At 37.7% G+C, this 25,962-nt stretch overlaps 1 protein-coding gene across 9 annotated transcripts in view; it reads right to left on the bottom strand.

Moving 5' to 3' along the window:
• Positions 1-25,962, bottom strand: part of MAP2K5 (mitogen-activated protein kinase kinase 5) — a 247,064-nt gene that overhangs the window by 125,536 nt on the left and 95,566 nt on the right. For all 9 annotated transcript variants that reach the window (XM_073877255.1, XM_073877256.1, XM_073877257.1 and 6 more), the window contains 2 exons: positions 18,920-18,981; positions 13,660-13,708 (listed from right to left, as the gene is read on the bottom strand). In XM_073877255.1, coding sequence (XP_073733356.1) covers positions 13,660-13,708; positions 18,920-18,981 — 111 coding nt within the window. The remainder of the gene's footprint in view (positions 1-13,659; positions 13,709-18,919; positions 18,982-25,962) is intronic.

Below are 25,962 nucleotides of genomic sequence, written 5' to 3'. Positions count from 1 at the left end.
CTGTGGAAATTGGTATCATGTTGAGACAACCCATGTTGCCAGCCATAACCGCCTCATGCAAGAAACTGTATCTTGACACATGCTGCATCAATTAGCCATTAAACAATCCACAAAAACAGCATCAAGCTGAAGCTTGCTAATAAAGACTGGAGCCCACAAGAGCATGTGCTTTCTGCAGCTCTTCACAAAAGGCCCTGCTGCCCACAGCCCAGCCCCCGCTCCCAACACAATCAGGGGTCAGAGTGGGAGGCTACCCTCAGTCACGATATGGCTGGGTGCTGAGGGAGCTGTTCAAAACAGATAAATAAAAGCACTTTCACTAAACTATAGGTGGAGTTCCCCAGTGTGCTTTGTATAGGGATCTACATGTCAATTTTCTGGTAAGATTAGCTCCAAAGAAAATGTTGACTTTGTACAAGCTACCACACGTTTTCTCCTGTCAGAAAAGGAAAACCACACAAATCGAGGATTCCCTTTTTGCTGTGATCTATTCATATCAAGTGCTGATGGTATCTGCTACTTCTGTTCCCTTTTGGTATCTGTTCTTGTTTTATACTTAAAATATTTAATTTGTTTTGTGCTTTCATGGGTAAGCTTCACTGGACACTTTTAGAAATAGGCATGGTTACAATTCTTAAGGGAACGCGGTCTCAGTTTTGAAATATGGTATGTGGCTCTGTTGTGGATGACAGTGAAAGCAGAAATAAACTTCTCTTCAACTTCTTCCCTCCATAAAGCAATTACACGGTTTTGCCTGCATGCCAGGAAGCCGCTCTCAGTTTGCCAGGAGCCAGAGGACACACTAGCAGGTCTCCCCACCTGGTACCCTCTCCTAGCACTGTTCCAAGGGTGCTACAGGAACCTCCTTTCATTAACTGTCATTACGTTTAATTGTCTTATGAAAAGACAACAACTAATGTATCTATCTAGTTATTTCTTGGGGACTGCATTCTAATGAATGAGAGCAGCAGGTACAATTAAATATAGACTATGCCGACATTCTGCATTACAAATTCATCTGTGCACAACAGGAACGCACATAAGAGAAAACCACAATGCAATATAGGTTATTCTAATCACTCCATCACGTAATAAAGGGTAGGTCGTCCAAGATTCTTGCAAAGCCTTAAATAAAATTAGCTATCTGAAATGGCAGCTATTATCTAGAGTCATGATTCTGTTCAGAATGGAGACAACAAACCTGGTTTTCCCCTTCATGTATGAGAAAGGCAAGAGACACGCAGCATTTACAAGGCTGATACCAAGGGCAAAACGGCTGCTGCCTTCCCTCAATCCTTTCACAGTAAGTAAAAGAGGTTCCCTTCTAGCATAGTGTATTTTAGATTCCTACCTAGCAATATGTACATATTCCGGTCAGTGTGTGAGAAAGAGCAGGTGCGGAAGAACAAGTTCCTGAGACATATATTCTGCCCCAGCTCTGGAGGAACCTACATCCCCACATCTAAGACACCACGAATTCTAAGACTCCTACTGACTACAAAAGCTTTTCAGTGAAAAAGGAAAGAAAGCAATGGAATACTACATTAAATGCATAAATAAACTGTAAGATGCATTTTGATTGTAGACTTCACTTGAAGCAGCATGTCCACAAGACCAACTCTAGTAAATTGTTTAAAAGAAATTAAAAATTCTAGGGGTGCCTGGGTAACTCAGTCGGTTGAGTGACCAACTCTTAAATTTGAGCTCTGCACTGAGTGGAGCCTGCTTGAGATTCTCTCTCTCTTTCCCTCTGCCCCTCCCTCCCCTAAAGAAAGAAAGAAAGAAAGAAAAAGAAAGAAAGAAAGAAAGAAAGAAAGAAAGAAAGAAAGAAAGAAACATTCTAGCAGCTAATACCTCTGTGGTACTTGTATATGTCAAACACAGAGCTAAATGCATTATCATCATATGCATTATTAACTCATTTAATTCTCATTATAACCATTGAGATAAATATTAGCTCCATTTTACAGATGTGTAAATTGAGACTCTAATAAAATTACTTGCCTAGGGCTACACAACTAGAGTCTCCAATCCCAAGTCTTTTTTTTTAAAGATTTTTATTTATTTATTTGAGAGAGAGACAGAGATCATAAGTGGGGGGAAGGGCAGAGGGAGAGGGAGAGAGACAAGCAGACTCCTCTCTGAGCAAGGAGCCTGATGGGCTTGATCCCAAAAACCTGAGATCAGGACCCAAGCCAAAGTCAGATGCTTAACTGACTGAGCCACCCTGGTACCCCTCCAATCCTAAGTCTTAAGCCTTAACAAACTATATTATATTTATAAGATACACCACAACTGAATTTATCGGCTGGACTATTATCCCCGCTTTGGCATTGAATAGCTGGCTGATCTTCAGATGTTTTATTTTAGATTTTTCCACTTCTCACAGAAAAGCAGAGAAGGAGGAAAGTTTGGGGAAGGTTCTAACTATTCTCCTACATAACATCTTGCTGCTTTTCTTGTGAAGCGTTATTTGAACTATACAATAGCTATTAAGTATGAGGCACAGTGCTGTGACCTCAAAGACGTTAAGGAACTGACCCAAGGTCACATCGCAAAGTTGAATTAAGAGGCAGAAGCAGAACTTAAACCTGGGTCTGACCCTAAAACCAGAGCTCTTCCATTAGACCACCAACCTGATTGCCTTTTTTATGACTAAATTCTTTAGCCTTATTCAGCCTTAGTTTGTTTGTTTTTTTTTTTTTAAGATTTTATTTATTTATTTGACAGAGAGAGAGACAGCAAGAGAGAGAATCCAAGCGGGGGGGTGGGAGAGGGAGAAGCAGGCTTCCCACGGAGCAGGGAGCCTGATGTGGGGCTCGATCCCAGGACCCTGGAATCATCACCCAAGTCGAAGGCAGACACCCAATGACAGCCACCCAGGCGCCCTGAGCCTTAGTTTCTTCATCTAACAATGGGGATACAATGATACTTTTCTTGCAAGGCTATCATGAAGCTCGAATGAAATAATATACACAAAAGATCTAATACAGTAGTATATAGAAGGTATTCGGTGAATGATAATTATTGTTGCACGCAGTCCAGGGGGAACTTAATACTCCAACAGCAAAATAATGGACTTGATTTCCATGGTGCTGATCACTTCAAACTAGGTCTTTGGAGAAAAGAATGGGTGTGAAGAGGTCTTGTAACTGCTCAACATTCTGGCAGTGTTCTATCTGAGGATAAACCTCTTTTAACACTAGAAAGGGCAAAAAGGATAACTTCCAATGAAGCTACATAAAACTACGGTACAATTTTTTTCTCACAGAAAAAATTCTCAGAGAAAAACATTATTCCCAAAAAGCTATGATTCAATTTATTCATTTCATAAACATGTGGTGGCATACAATCAGTACCACACATTAACTGTGGCCTCCATCCTCTCACCAGCAGAAATGACCGTCACACAGGTGTTCTCCATCTTCCTCTGATAAGCTACTACACTTCATGGTCTGCCTATGAGACAAAGCTATGATCAGAGCTGTCTGAGGGGCTTAGTGAACCAAACATGCATCAGGCCTCAGACAGAGTGCATCCTGCTGGGTGGTTGGACAGGGCTCACCATAAAGGCCAGGGGCTCCCTTTAGGGTACTATAAAAACCTGTGAATCAAAATACATAGGGATTGCATAATTGACACTAAATCCCAACTCCCAGCAAGGTAGAAGGACTTTAGGGGAGGTGACAGTGGGACAAACAACCCTCTCCCACTTGTATTCCTTTTCTGTATGGGCACATGATCTCTTCTCTTTCCTCTAAGGCTTCCAAGGCTACTCATTTCAGAAAGGGAGGGGGAGGTGGCCTGCATGGTATTTCCCCTGGGTTCTTCTTCCTGTTAGAGACGTCCTAACAGGGATGACTCTGCTATGATAAATCCTATCACAGATGCATAGGAGAAAGAAAAACTAAGGCCAGAACAGCCCTCTTTGATTAAGTAGACCACCCACACAGACAACTATAGAAAGACCACATACTTTTTCTAATTAAGCTTTTTATTTTCAGATCACTGTAGATCAACATGCAGTTTAAGACACAATACAGAGACATCCTGTATATCCTCTATCCATGGTAACATCTTGTAAAACTACAGTACAATATCACCAACTGGGTACTGACACTGATGCAATCGAGACAGAGAACGTGTCCATCATTATACTCTTTCCTAGCCACACCCACTTCTCTCTGGCCCCGAACATTCTCCTTAGCTCCTGGAAACCACTAATCTCTTCTCCATTTCTATAATTTTGTCATTTGAAAAATATTATAAAAATGGAATCATACTGTATGTAACTTTTTGTGCCTGGCTTTTTTTCACTCAGCATAATTCTCTGGAGATTCCTTTTTACTGCTGAGTAGTATTATACAGTATAAATGTACAACATTTAATTATTCACTCACTGATGGACATCTGGGTTGGTTCCAGTTTTGGGCTATTATGAATAAAGCTGCTATGAACATTTGTGTACAGGTTTTTGTGTAAGCCTAAGTTTTCTTTGGGATAAATGCTCAGGAGTGCCACTGCTGGGTTGGGTGGTAGTTGCATATTTAAATTTTTAAGAAATGCCAAACTGTTTTCCATTGGGGCTGTATCATTTTATATTCCTATCAGCAATGTGTTAGTGATCTAGTTTCTCTGCATCCTTGTCAGCATTTGGTGTTATCTCTATTTTTAAATTTTAGCCATTCTAGTAGGTATGTAGTGATATTTCATCGTGGTTTTAATTTGGCTAACGATGCTGAACATCCTTTCATGTGCTTATTTGCCATTTGTATATCTTCTTCAGTGCAATGTGTCTTTGTGTCTTTCTACTGTTGAGTTTTCAGAGTTCTTTATACATTCTAGACACATATTCTTTTAAAAGAATACTTTTAAGTAATGTCATATGGGGTTTCTTGTCTTTTGAAGATCATTACCACAAATACAGAATCCCCAGTGATTACCCGAGGCAAAGAAAATGAATGACCAACGTGGGGAAGGAGGCTTGATTTGTAGAGACGTTCACTTGTGTGGATTGTCAGAGCTGGAGAAAAACCAACAACCCACAGTCATTAAGCTAGTTTGTTTACCTCAGTTAATGGGCTAAATCCATTTCTCCTCAAAAACACAAATGTTCGTGAGTTATGATCTACTACAGCACTGGCATGTGATGAATATTTACAGTTAAAGGACAGTATTTAAAGGACTTAAAGACAGGAGCCAAGGTAACTGTGCTTCCATCACTAGCACTCACTTAACACAACTGCCCCTCCAGACACACGTGACTGAAGCAGTCACAGAGCTCAGGGAAGGAGCCTCCACACTGTGGCTCTCTCAGCCTCTCAGGTTCAACATAAACCCAGCTGGGGATGATTCCTTTCTAAATGACTTGGGTTGCTCAAACACTAAGCAGTTCTTTAAAAACAAAACAAAACAAAACAAAACAAAACAAAACAAAACAGCTGTGTCTGCCCGTCCAGATAGCAAAAATATGGCTTAGATCAAAAGCTCACTGTAACCTATGAGCAAGCACACGCTGAGTACATCTCTACAAAAGAGGCTGCTATGAAAGTTTTGTGCACATTTTTCCCAAGTTACTTAAAATTAACCAGGTTAGTTTTCAACTGATAGTAGTACTTTCCAATAATCCTTTCCCTCGAGAATCACTTTATCCAGCAAATGATCATTTCCTAATTCGTTTCTGCCAAAAATCCGAACTTCACTAACCACTAAGGTATTAACACTGCCACCTTGACATCAACATTTCTTTCCTAAGGAATTCAAAGGTTTTACTTCTACCATCTCATTCTCTTCTCTCATTTAATAAATAGAATAATTTGGGGATGTAATACAAATATTCTTCTAACATTTTTTAGATCTTAAAATTTACACCGATCTCGTGTAAAAGGCATTCGCAAATATATATAACATTCACCTGCCTATACTCTTTTGGATTATCAGCCTCCAATTCTCGTCCAAATTCCTTCCTTAAAAAGAATACCCTTGCATGAGACCTTCTTGTACCTTTTTTGGCAACTTCCTGTGAATCTATAATTATTTCAAAATAAAAAGATTTAAAAAAAATTTTCTTTTCCATCCGTGTTGTGTCTCAACATGTTAGCAAAAATACTTTATTTCAGTATACTTTATAGTCGAAAAACCCTTTCCCTTTAAAGATGTCTTTTGATTTTATTATACCAGTCTGGTTTAGAAAGCACCTATTTTCTTTTTTTATGTTTTAAGATTTTATTTACTTCAGAGAGAGAGAGCGAGACAGAGCTTGGGCACGAGCTTGAGCATAAGTGGGGGTGGGGTGCAGAGGGATAAGCAGACTCCCTACTAAGCAGGAAGACTGACATGGGCCTTGATCCCAGGACCCCGGGATCATGACCTAAGCCAAAGGCAGACGCTTAACCAATTGAGCCATCCAGGTGCCCCAAAAGCACCCATTTTCTTAGCTAAGTCACACTGCTTTCTCAATTTGTTTGCATTTCACAGTATCTCATCTTCAGTTCTAAATGATTTCATACTTCCTGGAATACCCCACTTTGGATACAAAATAGTCTAGACAAATCAAGCACTTAGGGCAGTGTCTGCTACAGAGTAATGCTTCATAAATATTCATTATTATTACTATTACTACTCCTACTATTATTTTCATAGCATAATCTACTCTCAGGGATTCCCGATCTTTTCTTTTTTTCTCCCATATACCTCTCTGATTAGCCTTATTCCCTTACCTCACTAGCCTGTCATACTTCTGTCCATCCCGGATCACAGAGTATGGAATCCTGGTGCTTGAAGGAATTTGAGTGATCACCTAGCCATCCCTTCAATGTATATAAGAGGAAACTGAGGCCCAGAGAGCAGGAGAAATCTGTCTTTCCAGGGTCACACAACGAGGCAGTCAATCAGTGTGACTGAACTGGGAATTCAAACAAAGCTTTATTCCTTCTTGGAAATTAAGCTTTTTAAGTTGTCCAAATTGGGCCAAGTCAGTGCTGTATACTTGAAGTTCTTTACTAATTATAAGAGAAAAAAATGACTTAACTAAGGAAAGAAAATTTTGTCCAATTTCCAGATGCTCCCAATTCCTGGTCAATGACAACAGCTACTTTTAAGTTTCTCTCTCTCTCTCTTTCTCTTTCTGACATTGCAAATGTCCTTTAAATCATCAGGGATTTTTTTTCCAACCTACTGATTTGCTAGACCAAACATAGATAGGATTTTTCAGGAACCATGAAGTATGGTGATAATGACAGAATCACCAAGACTCTTTGAAAGAATGATTTGCCTTTCTGGCAGGGGAAACTTCTTTCTAAAGTACTGTTTCCACCACACTGATGAGAAGAGAATTCCTTCTTTCTCTTCCTTTTTTTGTCTGATTTACTGCAGTAAAATTCACACTTTCCAGGTGTATAGATCTATGTGTTTGTGTTTTTTTTTTTTTTAAGATTTTATCTATTTGAGAGAGAGCAAAAGCAAGAGAGATCACAGAGGGAGAGGGAGAAGAAGAATCCCTACTGAGCAGGGAGCCCAACATGGGGCTCGATCTCAGGACCCCGGGATCATGACCTGACCCGAAGGCAGATGCTTAACTGACTGAGCCACCTAGGTGCCCCAGATCTGTGTGTTCTAACAAATGTGTACAGTTATATAACCACCACCAAAATCAAGATATAGAACATTTCTAACACTCCCCAAAATTCCCTCATAGCTTTACAGTCAACCTCCCCTCCACCCTTTGGCAACCACCCACGCATTTTCTATCCATACAGTTTTACCATTTCCAGAATGTCATACAAGTGGAATACACAAGAGGTAGCCTCTTGAGACTGACTGCTTTCACCTTGCATAAAGTCTTTGATATTCGTCCATGTTGCTGTATCAGTAGTTTGTTCCCTATTATTACTGAGAAGTATCCCATTTTATGGATTACCTATAGCTTGTTTATTCATTCACTGTCTAAAAGATATCTGGGTTGTCTCCAGTTTGGGGGGACTGTGAATCAAGCCACTGGGAGTGAGACTGCTGCCTCATGTTGCAGGAAAGTGTCAAACTGTTTCCCCAAGCAGCTGTACCATTTCATGTCCCTGCTAGCAATGCAGGAGAGTTTCTGTTACTCCATATTCTTGTCGGCACTTATATTATCTCTTTTTTCTTTAATTTTAGTGAAGGTTTCCCTTTTAACAGAAAAAAGTAGCAGGAAACATTTTTTAGCACACTGAACTATTCACTGCTGAAACTTCAAGCAACCTTGCCTCCTTTCTTTCTCTTAATACCCCCAAGTAATCCATTAGGAAAGTCTGTTGATTCTACACTTAAAATATGTCCAGAATCTGACCACCTCTCCCCATCTTCACAACTGCCTCCCTGAGCTGAGCCTCTGTAACTCACCTGGATTACTGCAACAGTTCCTAACTAGTCTCCTTGCTGTTCTGTGAACACTCCAGACATACCCTACCTGGTGTCTTCTGCTCTATTCCCCCATATACTTACTTGACCAGCTCCTCTCCTCCTCCAAGCCTCTGCTCCAAGCTCATCTTCTCTCTGAGGTCTACCCAGAGAACACTGCAACCTAGCCTTTGGCTGCCCCAAGCTTGATCTACTTTTTCTTTTCTCCATATTACTAACCATCTTCTAACACAATGTATTCACTTTTTTATTATGTTTATTATTTATGGATTCTTTGCCAACCCTGTTCTACCCCTGCTAGAATGAGTTCCATGAGTATAGGAATCTTTTTTTTTTTTCCTTATACTAATGTATTCCAAGCACTTAGAGCAGTGCCTGGAACATACCCGGTATTAAATAAATAGTTGCTAAATGACTGAACCAACAACACGACTTTGGAATCTAAGGTAGCACCAATTAGATCTGTGTGAGGCCAGATTTATAATAAGTAAAGCCAGGAGGAGAAGATAACATGTTGAAACCACAAGACTTATTTTCTCTAAACACAAATCTATTTGCATAGCATTTGCCTTCAGAATAACATAAAAAATTAAAAAATATAGGGGTGTCTGGGTGGCTCAGTCGGTTAAGCGCCTGACTCTTGGTTTCAGCTCAGGTCGTGAACTCGGGGTCTGAGATCAAGCCCGGTGTCAGGCTCTGCGCTCAGTGCAGACTCTACGTGAGATTCAATCCTTCTCCCTCACACGTGTCACATGTGCTCTCTCTCTCCCTCTCAAATAAATAAATAAATAAATAAATAAAATATTTTTAAAAATTTAAAAAATATATTTATATATAATACAAAAACATTAAAAAACTCTCCTACTAGAGAAAGCAGATGAAACGAACCAGGTTCATATATACAAAAAATGTCTTGGGACACCAACTATCTAGGTTTTTTTTCTTTCTATGAACTTCTCCAACTGTATAAGATTGCCCAAGCCTGATTGCCAATTTTATTTTCTTAATCTAAGCTCTATTCTCATTACCCTTCCATTTCTACTTTTTTATCCTCAGGAAAGAGAGAGCAGTTACTGCCAGGGCATTCTCACATCTTCCAAAGAAATGGCACAGGTGTTAATCTTGTATTTATGTTTGATGTGGGTAATGATGGCTATGGCTGGAGCTGCAGGTTTATTAATATGCAGGGCTCTCACCTCATTAGTGGCGATGTATGTTTTGAAGTCAAGCTGCAATGTTTGCTGTACTGTCAAATCTGGTCTACCAGACTTTCTCACTGTTCATTTTCTTTGTTTTTATCCAGTCAGTACATTCTTTGCTTACAGGGCTCACACATGTGCTATTTAATAAAGACAATTTTCCACAGTAGTTAATCTTGGTGGAACTTTCAAACATTTTTAATAATTATGTCCTCATGTGATACCACATGTCTATCTTAGAGAAAAGGTTCTCATAACTTTTGACCTGATAATACAAAGAATAATAAACTCTCTTCCTGGCTTAATCTGGAAGTGATATGTGCTTAAACTGGATAAAGTGATTAATTCATAGTTATTATATAATAAAAACTGGTGCTCATTATTAGCATTTGATAATGAAATACTTGCATATATATCTCAAACAAATCTTTACAAGAACAAAATAAACAACAGTAAAACCTATTGATGGGGCACCTGGCTGGTTCAGTTGGTTAAGTGTCTGCCTTGGGCTCAGGTCATGATCTCAGGGTCCTGGGACTGAGTCTCACACTGGGCTCCCCACTCAGCAGGGAGTCTGCTTGTCCTTCCCTCTCTCCCTCTGCTCCTCTCCCCACTCATGCTCTCTGTCTCTCTCAAATAAAATCTTAAAAAATAAAATTTTAAAACCCTTATTGAATGTAATATTTGATAATCCATTATGAACAGTAACTGTTATACTTTAATTCATAAAAAAAAATGTCCAGTGGACATAATACACATCAAAGGAACAAAACCGTGCCAGACTAACAAGCCTCATGGGGTGGGTGGTCTCACTGCGCTGCTCAGAGTTCGTTCCACTCTACAGTCCTCACTGAATATGCGCTGCAGGAAAGACTCTTAATTTTTACCAGCTTGTCTGGAAGTCATTAACTGTGTTTTATAAATTCCAAAAGATACTATTTACGCATTTATGTTTTATGGCTAAAAATCCAGGACCATGGTATTCCAAGGAAGCCATTTAAATGTGAGAAATAGTATTTTTCTCTTCTCATTAGGTAACTGAATGCAACTCCGTTTCTTCATCTTTTAAAATTTGTGTTCATAAGTACAAGACCCTGGCTCTAGGGGCAGCATTTGTAGGGAAAGAAATGATGATCGAAGAACACAGGTACTTAGACCAAGACAAAAGAGAAAGAAACTTAGATCACTCATGAGCATTTCTCTGCACCATCTTCTGTTTACTCTGTTCTCACCGAACCTGTAGTGCCCCCCCAATCCCCCGCCCCTACCCCCGCAAAAGGACCACTGCCTTTGATTTGACAATGTGACACATATTCAGCTAGAATTCCCATCATCGTTCATTTAGAGAAAGCAAAAATGAGTATATGGGCTTTTAAGAAGGTACAGCAATGAGCCTATATAGCAAAAGTGTATAAACAAGTATATTACCTATTTAATTGCCTTAGCTGAACTTGGAAGCTCTGATCTTTAATTGCCTGATTGAACTGATCTAAAAAGCTATAATTTTTTAATCAGGGAGAAAATTAAATGGCTTTTTGGTAAATAAAAAGGCATCTTTAATCTTATTTTTATGGAATCCAAGTTATTAAATATGGACAAAACCTCTAAAATATTAAGTTAACAACTACTCAATCTAGAGTAAATTTCTCATTACAATGCTTCACAAAAGTCTTCAGGGACACCTGGCTTCTTCCACTCTTCAAATAAAAACACATGCTTTTAAATCCAGAAGGTAAAAGTTTCCATGAATAACCAGGAAACTCTAAAGCTAAGCATATAAATATATTTAATGAGGTGTATTACCACAGCATATTATTTCTTTAGCCGAGTACCCATAATTACTGCGGAATAATTGTTCACCTGCACTGTAATTCATTAGTCTTTCCATCGAGACAGATGCAGACGCACATTCACTCACGGGCATTTATTTAAAACCCAAATCCCTAGGGAGGGTTTGTTTTACCACTATCCCCACTCAGCCCCTCACAGATATCTTCTTCCCTTAACTAGGGGCATTTTACAGTGGGTGATGCTGTAGGAATCCAGCAAGGACTGAGAAGAGACATACAAGTTCAGGATTCCTTTTTGAAAACTTTATGTCCTCAATCAGGAAAGCCACCAAGGTCACCGAGGTATGTGAAGCAATCTCTTAAGGCACAGTGTATGATGATATCTGAAATGTTAGTAAAAGGAAGGGGTGCAATTGTATAGAAAGTGAAGGCTTCCACAGTAACTGACCAAAGAACCTTTTCTTAGCTCAAGCTGCATCCAGAACTGGGGAGGACCTACTTGCCTGAGAGGCTCTGGTCGACCACACTTGCCCACAGTGATTACAGATGGTTGTTCTGGGAATCTGACGTACACCTTGCACTTTATTTTTAGATCCCAGGCATAAATCCATTTGAAACATGTATATCAAGATCCCATTTCAAAGAAAAATTCAATTTTTTTCTCCAAAATGAAGAGTAAAACTAAAATCAATGACTGCAAAGAAGAAAAAATAAAAATGACTGCAGAATAACTAAACAGTATCTCTCTATCCACTATAGTTTTAAGTGCTTCTAAGATTCCTCACAGAAAGTTATGACTAGGGAGAATTCACTATAAGCCAGAAGTATGCTGTATGCCCAGAGTATAGGATGATACTAAGGATCACTTTAATAGTAACATTTGCATTTCCATGGCAAGGTCCTTTTAATGAAGGATTTGCTATTGAGAATTGATGTCTTCCTTGAGTTCCTTTGTCAAAAGGATAGCAGATGTCCATAAAAATCAATAAAATGACAAGAACTGACCACTGTGTTAACTCCTATTAAAATGGCCATTACCACTTCATGGGTTGGTGAGTGTGGGGAGGTGGGAGTACAGGGAATGGTAGCAATATAGGTCATATTATGTTAAATACCATTTTCTCTTTAAAAAAAAAAAAGAAAAAGAAAAAAAAAGAAATAAATACCATTCTCTCTTAACCATGGTCGTGAAAATGCTCCATTCTTTTCTCACCCACCAGATGCATTCACATGATGACTTCTTCCCAGGAAGAGTAACACTAACGCAACTCAGCTCACTCCCCCTATGTCTACATTTTGCACCAACTATACTCTAGAAATAGACTAAACTGGCTTTAAGAGAAAATTTGGTTCCTGATTCCATTTAATCCACATAAACACCTTCAAGAACTGCAAGTTTTACTCGCCAAAGTCTACACCTCCTCTTCGAAAGAGGATGAGGGATTTAAGAAGAAATCTGAAATCACTAGGATATTAAAACCACACAACAAAAAACAACACTTAGTGACCAATGTGATACTACATTTGAAGGCATCAGTTGTTTACTCGCTCTCTCAAAGCTTATAGCTTTTTTAAAAAAACTTTCCTTTAATCACATCCAATGTGTATGTTGTTGCATTCCCCAAATGTGCATAAAGTGGGGCTGAGCAAATGTGTAAAATCACAGTACTGTTAGTAATAGGAGACCCTGAAGTTGCTTTGCTATAGCCTGTTTCTCTCTTAATAATTTGCTCCAAATGAAGTCATACATTTTGAGAACACTGAAAAATTCAAAGGGAGGTTCCTTTCACAACATTCCACAGTTACCTGATTATTCCTCTCGTGTGTTCTGTTAATGGACTGGGAGACTAATTTCTGACACATTCCCCAACTCCTTATTTAAAGCTTTACTTTCAAGGTATGTGAAGCAATCTTTTAAGGACCAGTGTATGTTGATATCTGAAGCATTAATAAGGGATGCAATTGTATAGAAAGTGAAGGCTTTGCAGTAATTAGAGTTAAGGATTAAAAATCAGATCCTGTCATTTTCAAATACTATGAAATACCTTTTTACATGTTTGGTAAACATCCACAAAAATACCATGCCTATAATCTAAATCAGAGCAGCTGAAGGAGAAAATAAGCAAAACATTTATAAAGCAGGCATCTTTTTGACTACCAAATACATCAGCTGGCTCAAATATCAGATCGCTTATTTTATTTAAAAAGCAAGGTATCTGGAGAGTTCCCCACCCAACCTCACAAATTAATTCAGAGCTTGTAAGCACAGTACATACCTCTATGTAAAATCTTTAAACTCCACAAATAGGTAAGGCCTTTAACAACCTAAATTTAAGAAAGAGAAACAGTCCAATGATGATTTTTTATCAGAAATTGTCCACATTTAAACATATAATCATTATCAACCATAATTCTTCCTTTAAAACTCTGAAAACCAATAATCATTTATTACACATCTCCCATTTCTGTGCCAGGCTCTTTGAGCATGCCAAATGTGTAAACTACAGCCCTCCTTCCTTTAATGGGCTTACAATGTTCTGAAGATAAGGCATGATGAATGAAAAAAAGGAAGGTATGTGCATGTAACATGACCTGGAAGTGCGTCTACTAAGTTCTCAGTGGTGGTGTGGGCAGGGAGGAAAGGCTTTCCTTTCTTATACTTCTGTATGTGGATTTTTTTTTTTTTAAGTCGTGACATTTATGACTAAGGAAAGACATTTTTTAAAAGCTAACTAATGAAGACAATGGGTGGAGCAGAGATTGCTTTTCCTGCCCATAATCAGGAAGGCTTTACCAAAGTGCTGAGCTCTAAGTAATAGATTCAACTGATGTGAAGGAAAGAGAGGAAAGTGTTCAGGACAAGGTAAAAATATACTGTCCAAGTGCTGGGGCCATATACTCTTCAAAAGATCAAGGTCAGGAAAGACAAATGCTGAGAGACTGCTCTGGGTTAACAGAGACCAGAGACATGACAACTAAATACAGTGTGTAATCCTAGACTGGATGCTGGACCAGAAATGTTTATTCTTTTGGTCTAGAAAGGGTATTACTGGACAATTGGCAAAATCTAAGTTAGGACTGCTGAGTAGATAGCAGTACTGTACCAATGAATGCTAATTTCCTGATTTTGATCAGTATACAGCAATGATGTGAGAGAATGTCCTTGTTCTTAGGAAATATACACCTGAAGTATTTAGGGGTAAAGGGCCATTGATGTCTGCAACGTACTCTCAAATGTTTCAGGAAAAAAACACATACCAAATATGGTTAACTGTTAACAACTGGGGAATCTGGAGAAAGCATCTTACAACCTTTCTGTAAGTTTAAAATAATTAAAAAAAATATTTCCAAAAAATGTTTTAAATGATATTCAGGTAGGAAAGATCAAAGTATATCAAGTTGAGCAGCCTCACAAGCCAACCTGGTGGATGCAGGCATATGTATGGAGTCATATAGAAAACACTGAAAGGGCAGGTCAAAAAAATAAAGGGAGAAAATACAAACATTAGAATTAGAATGGATTTTTGATTGAACAGCCTGTGTTAAGAATAATCAGTCATATAAGATTCTGAAAAAAAGATGTTTCTAAGACCCTAAGTATATGAGTTACAAGTGCTGCCTTCTATGTGAGAAGTTTAATCACTAAACACTTTAACAATCTTTACATAGAAATGGTTGCAAAAGGGGATGCACATGTTTTTATTCATACCCACTGACCCTGTATGCACATGAGTGTGAACTTGCCAATTTCAAGGTTGACTATTCATAATTATGTATCAGATACAATGAATGAACCACTATCACTCAAAATTTACTACCAGAATTTAAAAGTACCCACCATTACAGAAAATTTTAGGTGAGTCGGGACTATAAAAACAAGGAAACCTGCCATTATGAGGAATAAGTGAGTGATTTACATATTTATTTTGCAAATGATGAAAAGAAGGTTGAGGCTAAATCTGGAAGGATTTTAGTTGATCAATTAAGACTAAGAGCAATACTAAAAAGACAAATGCAAAGGGAGAAAACCAATTTCCAAATACTAAAGATTTAAAAGAAGGTAAAATCTGTATCAATTAATGCTGAGCAGAGATTAACATATTTTAATTATTTTCTTAGAGGGGGATGTACTCCTGAAAGATTTGCTAGCGAGGTATGATCATTTCCACAGTAAGTTTATATGTTTTAAGAGAACAGAATACATTTTTATAGCAAATTATTTTTTCTAGGATTTGGAGTAAGTGGCATTACAATAAAACACATATGTTCTGGACAGTAAGATAGTAAAAAAAACAAAAAGAAAAGACAAGAAAAAAATCAAACTAGTAATAATGATAACCAACAGAGGAAGGAAAGAGGCAAAAATACTGCCTTAAAAATCAATAATGAAACAATTTTCTTTGGGTAGTAGGATGAGGCCATCTTATTTAGCATGGAAGTAATCACCTCTGAGTTTTGAAATTAAGGTTAAACTTCTCAATTTATAACCTTACTTGCATATTATAAAACCTTCCCATTAAAGATGGTTCACCACTAAAAATTGGTCCCACGAGAAATGAATAACCAGAAAACACACAAGGGGAAGGCAATCCACATATTCAGATTATCAGGCAGAAAAAAAGTGAAACAAATACTGATTTTGTAATACTTAGTAAAATTACAAATCTTATTAGAGCTTCAAAAAGAATGTACGGTTCTTCCAACTTTGTCAAAATAGATTACGTTTTCCTTTAGAAGCATATAAAAAGCAGTGTACAGGGAACCAGAAATCTGTCCATTGAAACTCTAGAGGGTATTATTGGTATTCAGTAGGCTAGGTTTCACAACAATGACTTGACAAAGCCTTGACACTGAAAGTACTTGTATCTGCTGTCAATCACTCACTCCTTGACATGTCAAGTGCACATCCTTTCAGGGACAACTTCAGTCAACATTAGCACTCAAAATACAGCACACAGTGTCACTGCTTCAGAAATGAGAGGAAAAACAAAATGTGCAAGGATGGCAGGGAATGGCAGGAAGGCATTCCTCTTTCTAGGAGACCACATTCAAATGGAAAGAGGATAAAAATCACTGAGCCAGTTGAAAGGCTGAAATCACCCAGTTTATGTGAATGATATTTTTTTCCTGGAAAAATATTCTCTTGCCATACATTCTATGAGAGAAAATTCAAACTACACATCCTATAAGCTGACAGGGGTCCATCCTGTAACAAACCTTGGATCTTTGGACGTCAACAGCATGCCAGGTTATTAGAACCTGGGATATAAAGCTAATTGTGGGGAGGAAGAGATGCCCAGATGTCGTTCTATGATGTGAAAGGAATCTGAAGCAATTGTATGTGTCACTCTACTCCTTTCTCATATACTTCTCTTTTTTTCCTCTTTAACCTTGTTCTTCTTTTCAGGCCTTCCTCTCCTTTTTTCTCATTCTCTTAGGAAAGCAGAGTGAAAAGAGCATGGGGCTTGGGGCAAAACAGCGCTGGGTTCAAATCTTTACTGATTATAGATAACTTTAATTTTTCTAAACCTCATCTTGCACATGTATAAAATATGATCAATAACCTACAATCTACAGAGTTTGCTATAAAGATTAAATGACATAATATTTATACATAAAACACTTCATCAACATTGGCACAACGAGGTATTCAATATACCCCTATTTCTCTCCTCTCCCCTCTGATTCTGTTGCTTCTGACGTGGTAAAGAGCACCCACGTGCTTTTCGGCCTCATGGAGGGAACTCAAAGAAAAATGTTGATCTGTCTTCAGAACAGTAGAGGAGAGATGACCTACAAACATCAATTTGCTAGTCTTATTTTGATTGGGGGAATCCTTCCACTCATGTTTGTCAGCTGCAACAAAGACTTATCCAAGTTTGTAATCTAATCAAATTACATTAAAAAAATACACTTTGGAAGCATTATATAAGCTTAGGCCCCAGCAGAGTTTATAAAAAGTGGCAGATGAAGAGCAAAATTATCAAAAGCATTTCTTTTACTCTGGCCACAGGCAGTTTTCATTACTATAACCTGATGAGCCATAAAAGCTAAAGATATTGGACACATTTAAGGGGGGGACCCTAATTTTTAAAAAATGTAAGGGCAAATATAAACAATGCTTTGGGCTAGCACTTCTTTTAAGTGGCTTTCACTAAAATAATTTTTGTCATATTTTTGATTAACCAATAGGTAACCTCGGTATTTGAAGCCCAATTGTTATTATTATTTTTGCTGACTCCATTCACTTTGCAGGCTTCTCACTCAGTAGAATTGAGACCAATGGCCTTGTGTGGAGGCTCTACACAAGATGGAGGTAAGATTTATGAAGTCCAGGAAGAGCACGCTTCTCTGACTGAAGGAGGCAGATTCCTATTTTAGCCAAGTTCAACACCTAATTGAGTATATAGAACTCATATACTTTTTTCTTTTTCAATTGGTATCCTTGCCTTTTTTTGCCCTTTACTATACGTGTTATTAAACTTTAGAGCCAAGAACTGCCAAAAGCCACAATTTCCTCTCTGAAATTAAAAGAGGAAATGAAACATTTTTATTTTCATCTAAAATAGTGATTTAAGTACTCAAATTTCATACTAAACTAATCTACCTAAACATGTAGATTAGAAGCTACTTAGCAATAGCATCAGAAAAGAAAGTTCTCCTCACCCTGGGCAGTTCACACTAATAATTAGAAAGAAAAAAGGAAAGCTGTGAATTACAATGAACTAAGACTAAATAAGTGTCCATGTTGGATTAAAGGATTTGAGCTGTCAGTTTGATGTATAATGAATGAGAAAAAGAGCCATTTAATTAAATGGTACATGGTATAATCGCTTTGTTCTGAATTAAACTGCTTAAGTTATCAGAGTGCCTTTAGTTTAGCAACTGTTTACTATTACACCACCCCATGACTTCTCTTAGACACTGTTTAGCCTGCATTATCCCAAATTTCAAATCTGGAGCTTATATAGTAATGTTAGTCTAGTTGAAATATTTCATCAATTTATGTATGAATAAAGAAAACAGGAAAACTGCTTTTAATCACAAAGGGAATAAATTCCTAGATATTGCTGGTAAAAAATTTAAAAACAAAGAACACAAAAAGTCTGCAAAAATCTTTAAGAAAAAGTAGTGTTTTCTTATAAATAGTTTTAATAATTTAGACTTGAAAAGTATTTTCTAATCATAAGCCCAAAACTACAAAATATTCCCCAAACAGCTTTCTTGTTGAAGAACCTGGAAATGTTACTGGTTAGCAAGTGTACTACAGTCTCTGTAAACACATGAAAGCAGAATAGGTCAGAGGTCACAGTCCCCATAAGCCTGAAGCATGTCATGTGACTATGTTGTTACTGTGGGTTGGTCTATGAAAAGAAGAAAATGCAAAAATGACAAAAGGAGAGAGCTGACAAGGCCCTGGCAGTCAACAGGGATTGAAGAAAAAGAAAACAACATCGTGAGGATATAAGGGGAACAGATTTGACTAGAAAGATTCAATCACCCCAGTTTCATAAAGTTGAAGCCATATATACTCACTGCTATTGCAATTCTTCCAAGGACATGCTCTGGAATTTTTCTATATACATCCAAGGATCCCCCTGTAGAGACAGATATGTTGCACTATTATAAATAAAACTACCAGAACGCTGCATTGGGCTCCTCCTCTGTGCATTCACTGTGAGAATATTTTTTTTCTTCTCTTCTTCTTACATTGTGCATTGGATATCTAAGGTCAAATTGGTTTTTAGTCCAATTTTACTTATGACATAATATACTACCAGATGAAGCATAACTAGATATTTCCATTTTACTTCCAAGTGTATCACATACGTGTAAAAACTGAAAGAAACTAGTCAAGCATAGGCCATGACTCTCCACTTTATGTAAAATTAAATACCTACACAAAACTGAAGATCAACAGGTCAACCACATTTAGGTATCTATCTTGTGTAACAGTTTTCTCAAATGTAAACCAGGACTCTGTCTTAGAATTTTCAAATTAACTAAACAAAAGGCGGTGAATATAAGGTCCAAAATACACATAAAAAACTAATAAAGTAAAATAGTAATATTAACATCTATCTGAATGAATGTTATCCTTCAAATTAAGACAAACAATCAACCTATTCCAAAGATATTCGGTTCAAAATGGTTTGGAGTTTATTTGTTTTAAAAATTCTTTTTTTTTAAAAAAGATTTTATTTATTTATTTGAGAGAGAGAGAGAGAATGAGAGACAGAGAACACGAGAGGGAAGAGGGTCAGAGAGAGAAGCAGACTCCCTGCTGAGCAGGGAGCCTGACGTGGGACTCAATCCCGGGACTCCAGGATCATGACCTGAGCCGAAGGCAGTCGCTTAACCAACTGAGCCAACCCAGATGCCCTAAAAATTCTCTTTGATACCACTTTGAAAACCACTTTATGAAGTAAAAAAGAAAAACCAATCTCCTTGTATTATAATATTTTTCACTAAAATGGTATTCACTAACATCCTTCATCTTTACTAAATCCAGCTTTTAGCAGTTCCAAAAACCAAAACCATTAGACCGTAAACAGAAGAAGACAGGGCCACACTGTTTACTGGTTTTAAGTTTTCATCAACCTAAAAATGGGCATAACTAGCAGACAAGAAGCTATTTGATAAATATCTGTCAAATGAATCAACAGATAAACTAAAGTCCATGTGAACTTCACCAGATAGGTATAGTTGCTCTGAAAGCAGTTTCAAATGAAGAAACCACAGCAATAGTTAACATTGCTGAAAATAATTGCACAGCTTTCCCAGGTAACTATTTTAAAGGAACCGATATTCACTTGGAAGTATAAATTTGGGTATGGCTGTCACATTTTTCAATCTCACACAAGTAATATAATTTCAGAAAGATATGCAAAGAACCACTACTTCACTCATATTAACAATATAATTCTATGAGAGCTATAAAACAGTATGCAATTAACTTTTCTTTGAGTCAAGTTGAGGTGTAGTCTTTCCGTTTTTTTTTTTTTTTAAAGATTTTATTTATTTATTTGAGAGAGAGAGAGAGGGAACACAAGCAGGAGGAGGGGGAGACGGAGAAGGAGACGCCCTGCTGAGCAAGGAGCCTGATGTGGGGCTCAATCCCAGGACCCCAGAATCATGACCTGAGCGGAAAGCAAAAGCTTAACTGACTGAGCCACCCAGGCATCCCTAGTCTTTCAGTTCTATAAAGGAATTATCCAGGATATTTGAGAAATAATGTCCATTTCAATCAGAGGCTAAAAATTCATATTTAATCACTTTGCTACTAGATGATTTGTAAGTATGCCTCATATGATACTAAAATGGAGCATGTTATTCTTTTGAAATGAAGTTAAGTACATTTCATAAATATGAATATTTTTACATGTCAAGTTTTCCTAAAGCTGAACATCAGGAAAAAATTATTTTTCCTATAAAAACAAATGATATCTGTTGCATACATATAAAGCTACTGACTTTGTATTTATCCTGTTTAAAGCAGAAAAATGATCACTTCTTTAGGTAACTCTGACATGTAGTTTCCAGATTCTTAAAATAAGCTGGAAAATCACTAAATGGCTCAACTTTATGCTTTGGCTCTGGGTGCTACCCGGAAGATAATGAAAAAAAAGACACTTCTGCAATGAACTGAACCATCTTTATTTACTAAAATAGCATTTTTATTATAGATGCAATAAAAGTGAAAATACTGTAAGAAAACATTTCATGTTCTCATTGATCTTTCAAATGAATTGGCAATTCCAAGAATTGCCAGTCAAGAAGATCAAGCTTTACGGGCTGGTATTTGGAAGACTGACAAATGCAGTGTCCTGGACCAATCCCCTGTGAAGTGAAGGGAAGCTTGAGTGGCTCAACAGTCGGAGGTGCAGATCCATTCACATACACTAGGTAAGAAGTCCTGAGATTTTTTTTTTTTTACATAAGATGTAAATCAGGGTTTAATTAGCTAAACAGACAATCAATAGTCAATAAGCTAAATGGAAACGCCAAAGATTACATTACTACCCTTATTGGTAGAACAAGCCAAAAAAGAATCTCATTTTGAGGTAGTTCACTGGTTTTTGTAAATATCCATTTAATTTTGGTTATATCCCACTCTCCTTAGCCACCCACATGAGTAAATCTTTATATACTGGCTTTGTGTCATCATCCTGTCCTTGACATAATCATTAGAGATAACTGTCAAAGGCAAAAAAAAAAAAAAAAGGATCTGGCAGATCCACTCAGAATCAAGAGTTCCTATTAAGCTTTAATGCGTTCTCTTTGTGCGATTATATAATTCTTAGGCTAAAAATGAAAGATTTTCAGTTGAATTGTTACTGAGTTTTACTATCACTTCTATCTTACAAGCCTATCCCAAAAAGGCAATTCTTAAGACTCATCAAGTCACCCAACATTAGTGCTAGAGGAACATTAAAGATCAGTCCAATGACTTTATTTGACAAATGGGAGAAACTGAGTCTCAGAAAGGTAAGTTTTCTAGTCATAGCCATGAGTCAGCTGATGGTAGAGCTCAGGTAAGGTCTCACCAGCCTTTGAAGTCCCAGAACTGCAAACATTTAAAAGGTTTCCCCATAACATCATAGAGCTTAAGAATCACATGTGAACTTTTTTACAGTTTAATATAATGTGATATTACCATTACTCAGATAGTTTAATCTTAGTTGAGACATTGGTATTCAAGGCATTCAGAAACTCATTTCTATGTTGCACAGTTGGTTTGAACCTTATATTCGTGATTCTAAGGGGACATCACTGGTTTGCTCTCTGTGACCTATCATGTCTCTGTGTTCCCTGGCCTCAGATCACCCCTAGCCAGTCATTTCATTGCACACCACTATCCACCATAGGAACCAGGAGGAAGAGTGCTAAAAATAGATTAGCAAAAAACCCCATCTCAACTGCCAAACTATATACTTCTCTTGATGAATTAGGGCTATCATTTTCATGCAACTAAGCCAAAAGGATTCATGGCATAAGGTCTGTGCTTAACCTAATATGGGGCTAAAATATAAAGTAGTGTCTTGCATGTAGAATAAACACAGATATGTAGTAAATGAACTTCTCAAGAAACAACAATACTGTCATATTCATCCCGAAATTTTCCTTAAAATGGTTTTTAATTGATTATCAATACTAATAAAATTAAAATCTGGAACCATAAGCAAAAATTTCAGAAGAAGCTCTTTTAGCTTCTGTTAGATGAAAAAATAAAGAGCCCTTTCTTTCAAGTACTCAAGGGAGTACTTGATCCTCTCTTTCTTTCTCTACAACATGGGTTTTTGGGGAAAAAAATGTTATTCCCAAGATGGCAATCCAAAAACACAGGCATATATTCTGAGATGCTATATTTGAGCATATCGGAGGACATTGTTTTACTCAATGTAGGCATATCATGTCACTTCCTTATTTGAATCCTTCCAATGGCACCCTAATTCAGACTGATACACAACTTCCTTACATGGCCTACACAATCTAGCTTCTGCCTACTTCTCTGGCCCCTTGTCCAGCCCCAGGGCCTCTCATCACTACTCACTAGTCACTCTGGCCTTCTTGAGGGGTCTTGATTATATCAAGCTTGCTCCCACCTTGGTGCATTTATACTAGATACTACATCTTCCTCGAAGATGTTCCCCATGACCTTCCCTGAATGGTTCATTGACATTAAAGTCTCTGCTAAAATGTCACTCCCATAAAAAAGCCATCCCTGACCATCCTCTCTAGCTCCTCCTCTCCTATAGTGATCAGCTGCCCTGCTTTATATTCTAATGAGACTTCTCCCTCTCAGAGAATGTACTGTGTGTTTCTTCTCAGCCTCCCCTTCTAGAATTTAAGTGCCATAATGACAGGAATTAAGTCCTATTCACTACTGTATTCCCAGGTTTAGAACAATGTCTGAAGGAAAGTGCTCAATAAATATTTGGAAATAAAGGACTAATATGAGGTTAAAATAGAATCTACACTAAAGGAATAGTATTAGGGTTGGGAGAAAGTTGTCAAGAAGTTTAACTGCAATGGGAAGGGAAGAGAAGAAATGATAGAGGGCAGTACATAGTTTTTGGTCCATATATTTTTAGGGTACATTTTGCTGTGTTATAGAGAGGGAAGATCCAAAAGAGAGAGAGGGTGACTGGTGGAGAGAAATCCACCAAGTGGATGCGCATGTGGAGGGACCGACCTCGTGCAGCCCTTCATGTGCAAGGAGGGTCAGGTGGGTGCACGTGTGGCTAAGCTACAGGTGGAAGCACAAGAAAATGTGAGAGCTCACATGTGAAAATCTACGTGACCTCTGAGGGAGAAAGGAGGAGGTCAGATCTGGGAAAGGGTAATAAAATTTTAGGATAGTTGATGTGGTAAATAACAGAAAGATAGGAACTGGAGAACAATCTGCAAAAAGTGGGAAATTTCAGTGTTCAGGGACTGATTAGCACGGAGTAAAGGGAAGCTGCCAAGGAGCAGTAAGAGAGGGGCTTTAGGCAGCTCAAGTCTAGAAAGGAGTCATCTCAAAAAAGACAGTTAAATATAGACTGTAAAGTGAATGTTTTAAGGTAAGGAGTTAAAGTATTGAAAATGTGTTATCTTTGGGTGCCTGGGTAGCTCAGTCGGTTAAGTGTCTGACTCTTGGTTTTGGCTCAGGTCATGATCTCAGGGTCATGAGATCGAACCCCACATAGGGCTCTGCGCTCATCCAGGAGTCTGCTGGAGATTATCTCTCTCTCCCTCTTCTTCTGCTCCTCTCCCTGCTCTCTCTCTTTCTCTAAAATAAATACATAAAATCTTTTAAGAAATAAAAGGGAGTCCTTCAGATTGAAGGAATTTCAGAGGAAAGTTACTAGACAGTAACTCAAATTCACACACAAAAATACAGTACACTGGTAGAGGTTACTATATAGGTAAATATAAAAAACAAGATACATGTATTTTTTGTTTGTAAGTCTTTTTCTCCTATCTGATTTAAAAGAGAACTGCAGGAACGCCTGGATGGCTCCATCATTGGGCATCTGCCTTTGGCTCAGGTCATGATCCCAGGGTCCTGGGATCGAGCCCTGCATCAGGCTCCCTGCTCAGCCTGGAGTCTGCTTCTCCCTCTCCCACTCTCCCTGCCTGTGTTCCCTCTCTCGCTGTGTCCCTCTGTCAAGTGAATAAAATCTTTAAAAATAAATAAATAAAAAATAAATAAAAGAGAACTGTAAAAAGCAGTAAGTATAAATCTGTGTTAATAAGCATACAACTTATAAAGATGTAACTTACATGGCAATAACAGCATAAAGGAGAGGGGAAGAATGGAGCTGAATAGAAGCAGTGTTTTTATATAATTGAAAAAAGTTGATATCAATTTGAACTAAGTTGTTACAAGTTAAAATGTTAATTATAATCTCTAGGAAAACCAAAAATATAACTAAAAAAAATAGTAAAACCGCAAGAGAATTTAAGCAATACATTAAAAAATATCTAACATAAAATAAAGTAGTAATGGAGAAACAGAGGAACATAAAAGATGTAAGACGTAAAGAAAGCAAGTAGTAAAATGGCAGATATGAATCCTATCTTGCTGGTAATTATATTAAAGATTTAGTTATTATTTTGGGAGGGAGGGGCAGAGGGAGAGGGAGAGAGAATCCCAAGCACACTCCACGCTGAGCACAGATCTGACATGGGGCTCCATCTCATGACCCCAAGATCACGACCTGAGCCAAAACCAGGAGTCACTTAATTGACTGCACCACCCAGGCACTCCTGGTAATTATATTAAATGTAAATGAATTAAATACTGACAGATTGGCAGAACAGATTTAAAAAATGACCCAACTCTATGTCTACAAGAGATGCACTTTAGATTCAAAGATTCAAATAGGTTGATGGCCAAACAATAGCAAAAGATATAATAAACAAATAAGAATCAACAGAGAGCTAGGATGACCATACTAATATTAGACAAAATAGACTTTTAGACAAATACAGTGACTAGAGACAAAAACATTTTATAACGATAGAAGAGTCAATCCATCGTGAAGATATAACAATTATAAACACATACACACCTAACAACAGAATAACAAAATATGTAAGGGGACATCCTGGGGATTGGATTATTCTCTTCTTTTGTTCATATATTTCTATAGTTCTTTTTAAGACTCTTTTCTTAAAGATTTATTTGTTTATTTGAGAGAGAGACAGAGAGAGAGCATGGGGGGGAGGGTCAAAGGGAGAGGGAGAAAATCTTAAGCAGACTCTGTCCTGAGCACAGAACCTGATGTGGGGCTCGATCTCACAACCCTGAGATCATGAGCTGAGCTGAAATCAGGAATCGGATGCTTAACCAACTGAGCCACCCAGGTACCCGCATGATCATTTCAACAAACACAGAAAACCACTTGACAAAATCTAATGCCTTTTCATGATAAAAACACTCAACAAACTTGGAAGAGAAGGGAACTCTGACAACTCAATAAAGGACATTTACTAAAAACCCACAATTAATACCACACTTAATACTGAAAGACTAAATGCTTTCCCTCTAAGATCAGGAGCAAAAGAAAGATGTCCGCTCTTACCACTTC

Source organism: Callorhinus ursinus, unplaced genomic scaffold, assembly GCF_003265705.2.
Source record: "Callorhinus ursinus isolate GAN/ISIS: 27379988/994484 unplaced genomic scaffold, GSC_fseal_2.0 scaffold25, whole genome shotgun sequence".
Taxonomy (NCBI): Eukaryota; Metazoa; Chordata; class Mammalia; order Carnivora; family Otariidae; genus Callorhinus; species Callorhinus ursinus.
This window is presented reverse-complemented; position numbering and strand designations above follow the sequence as displayed.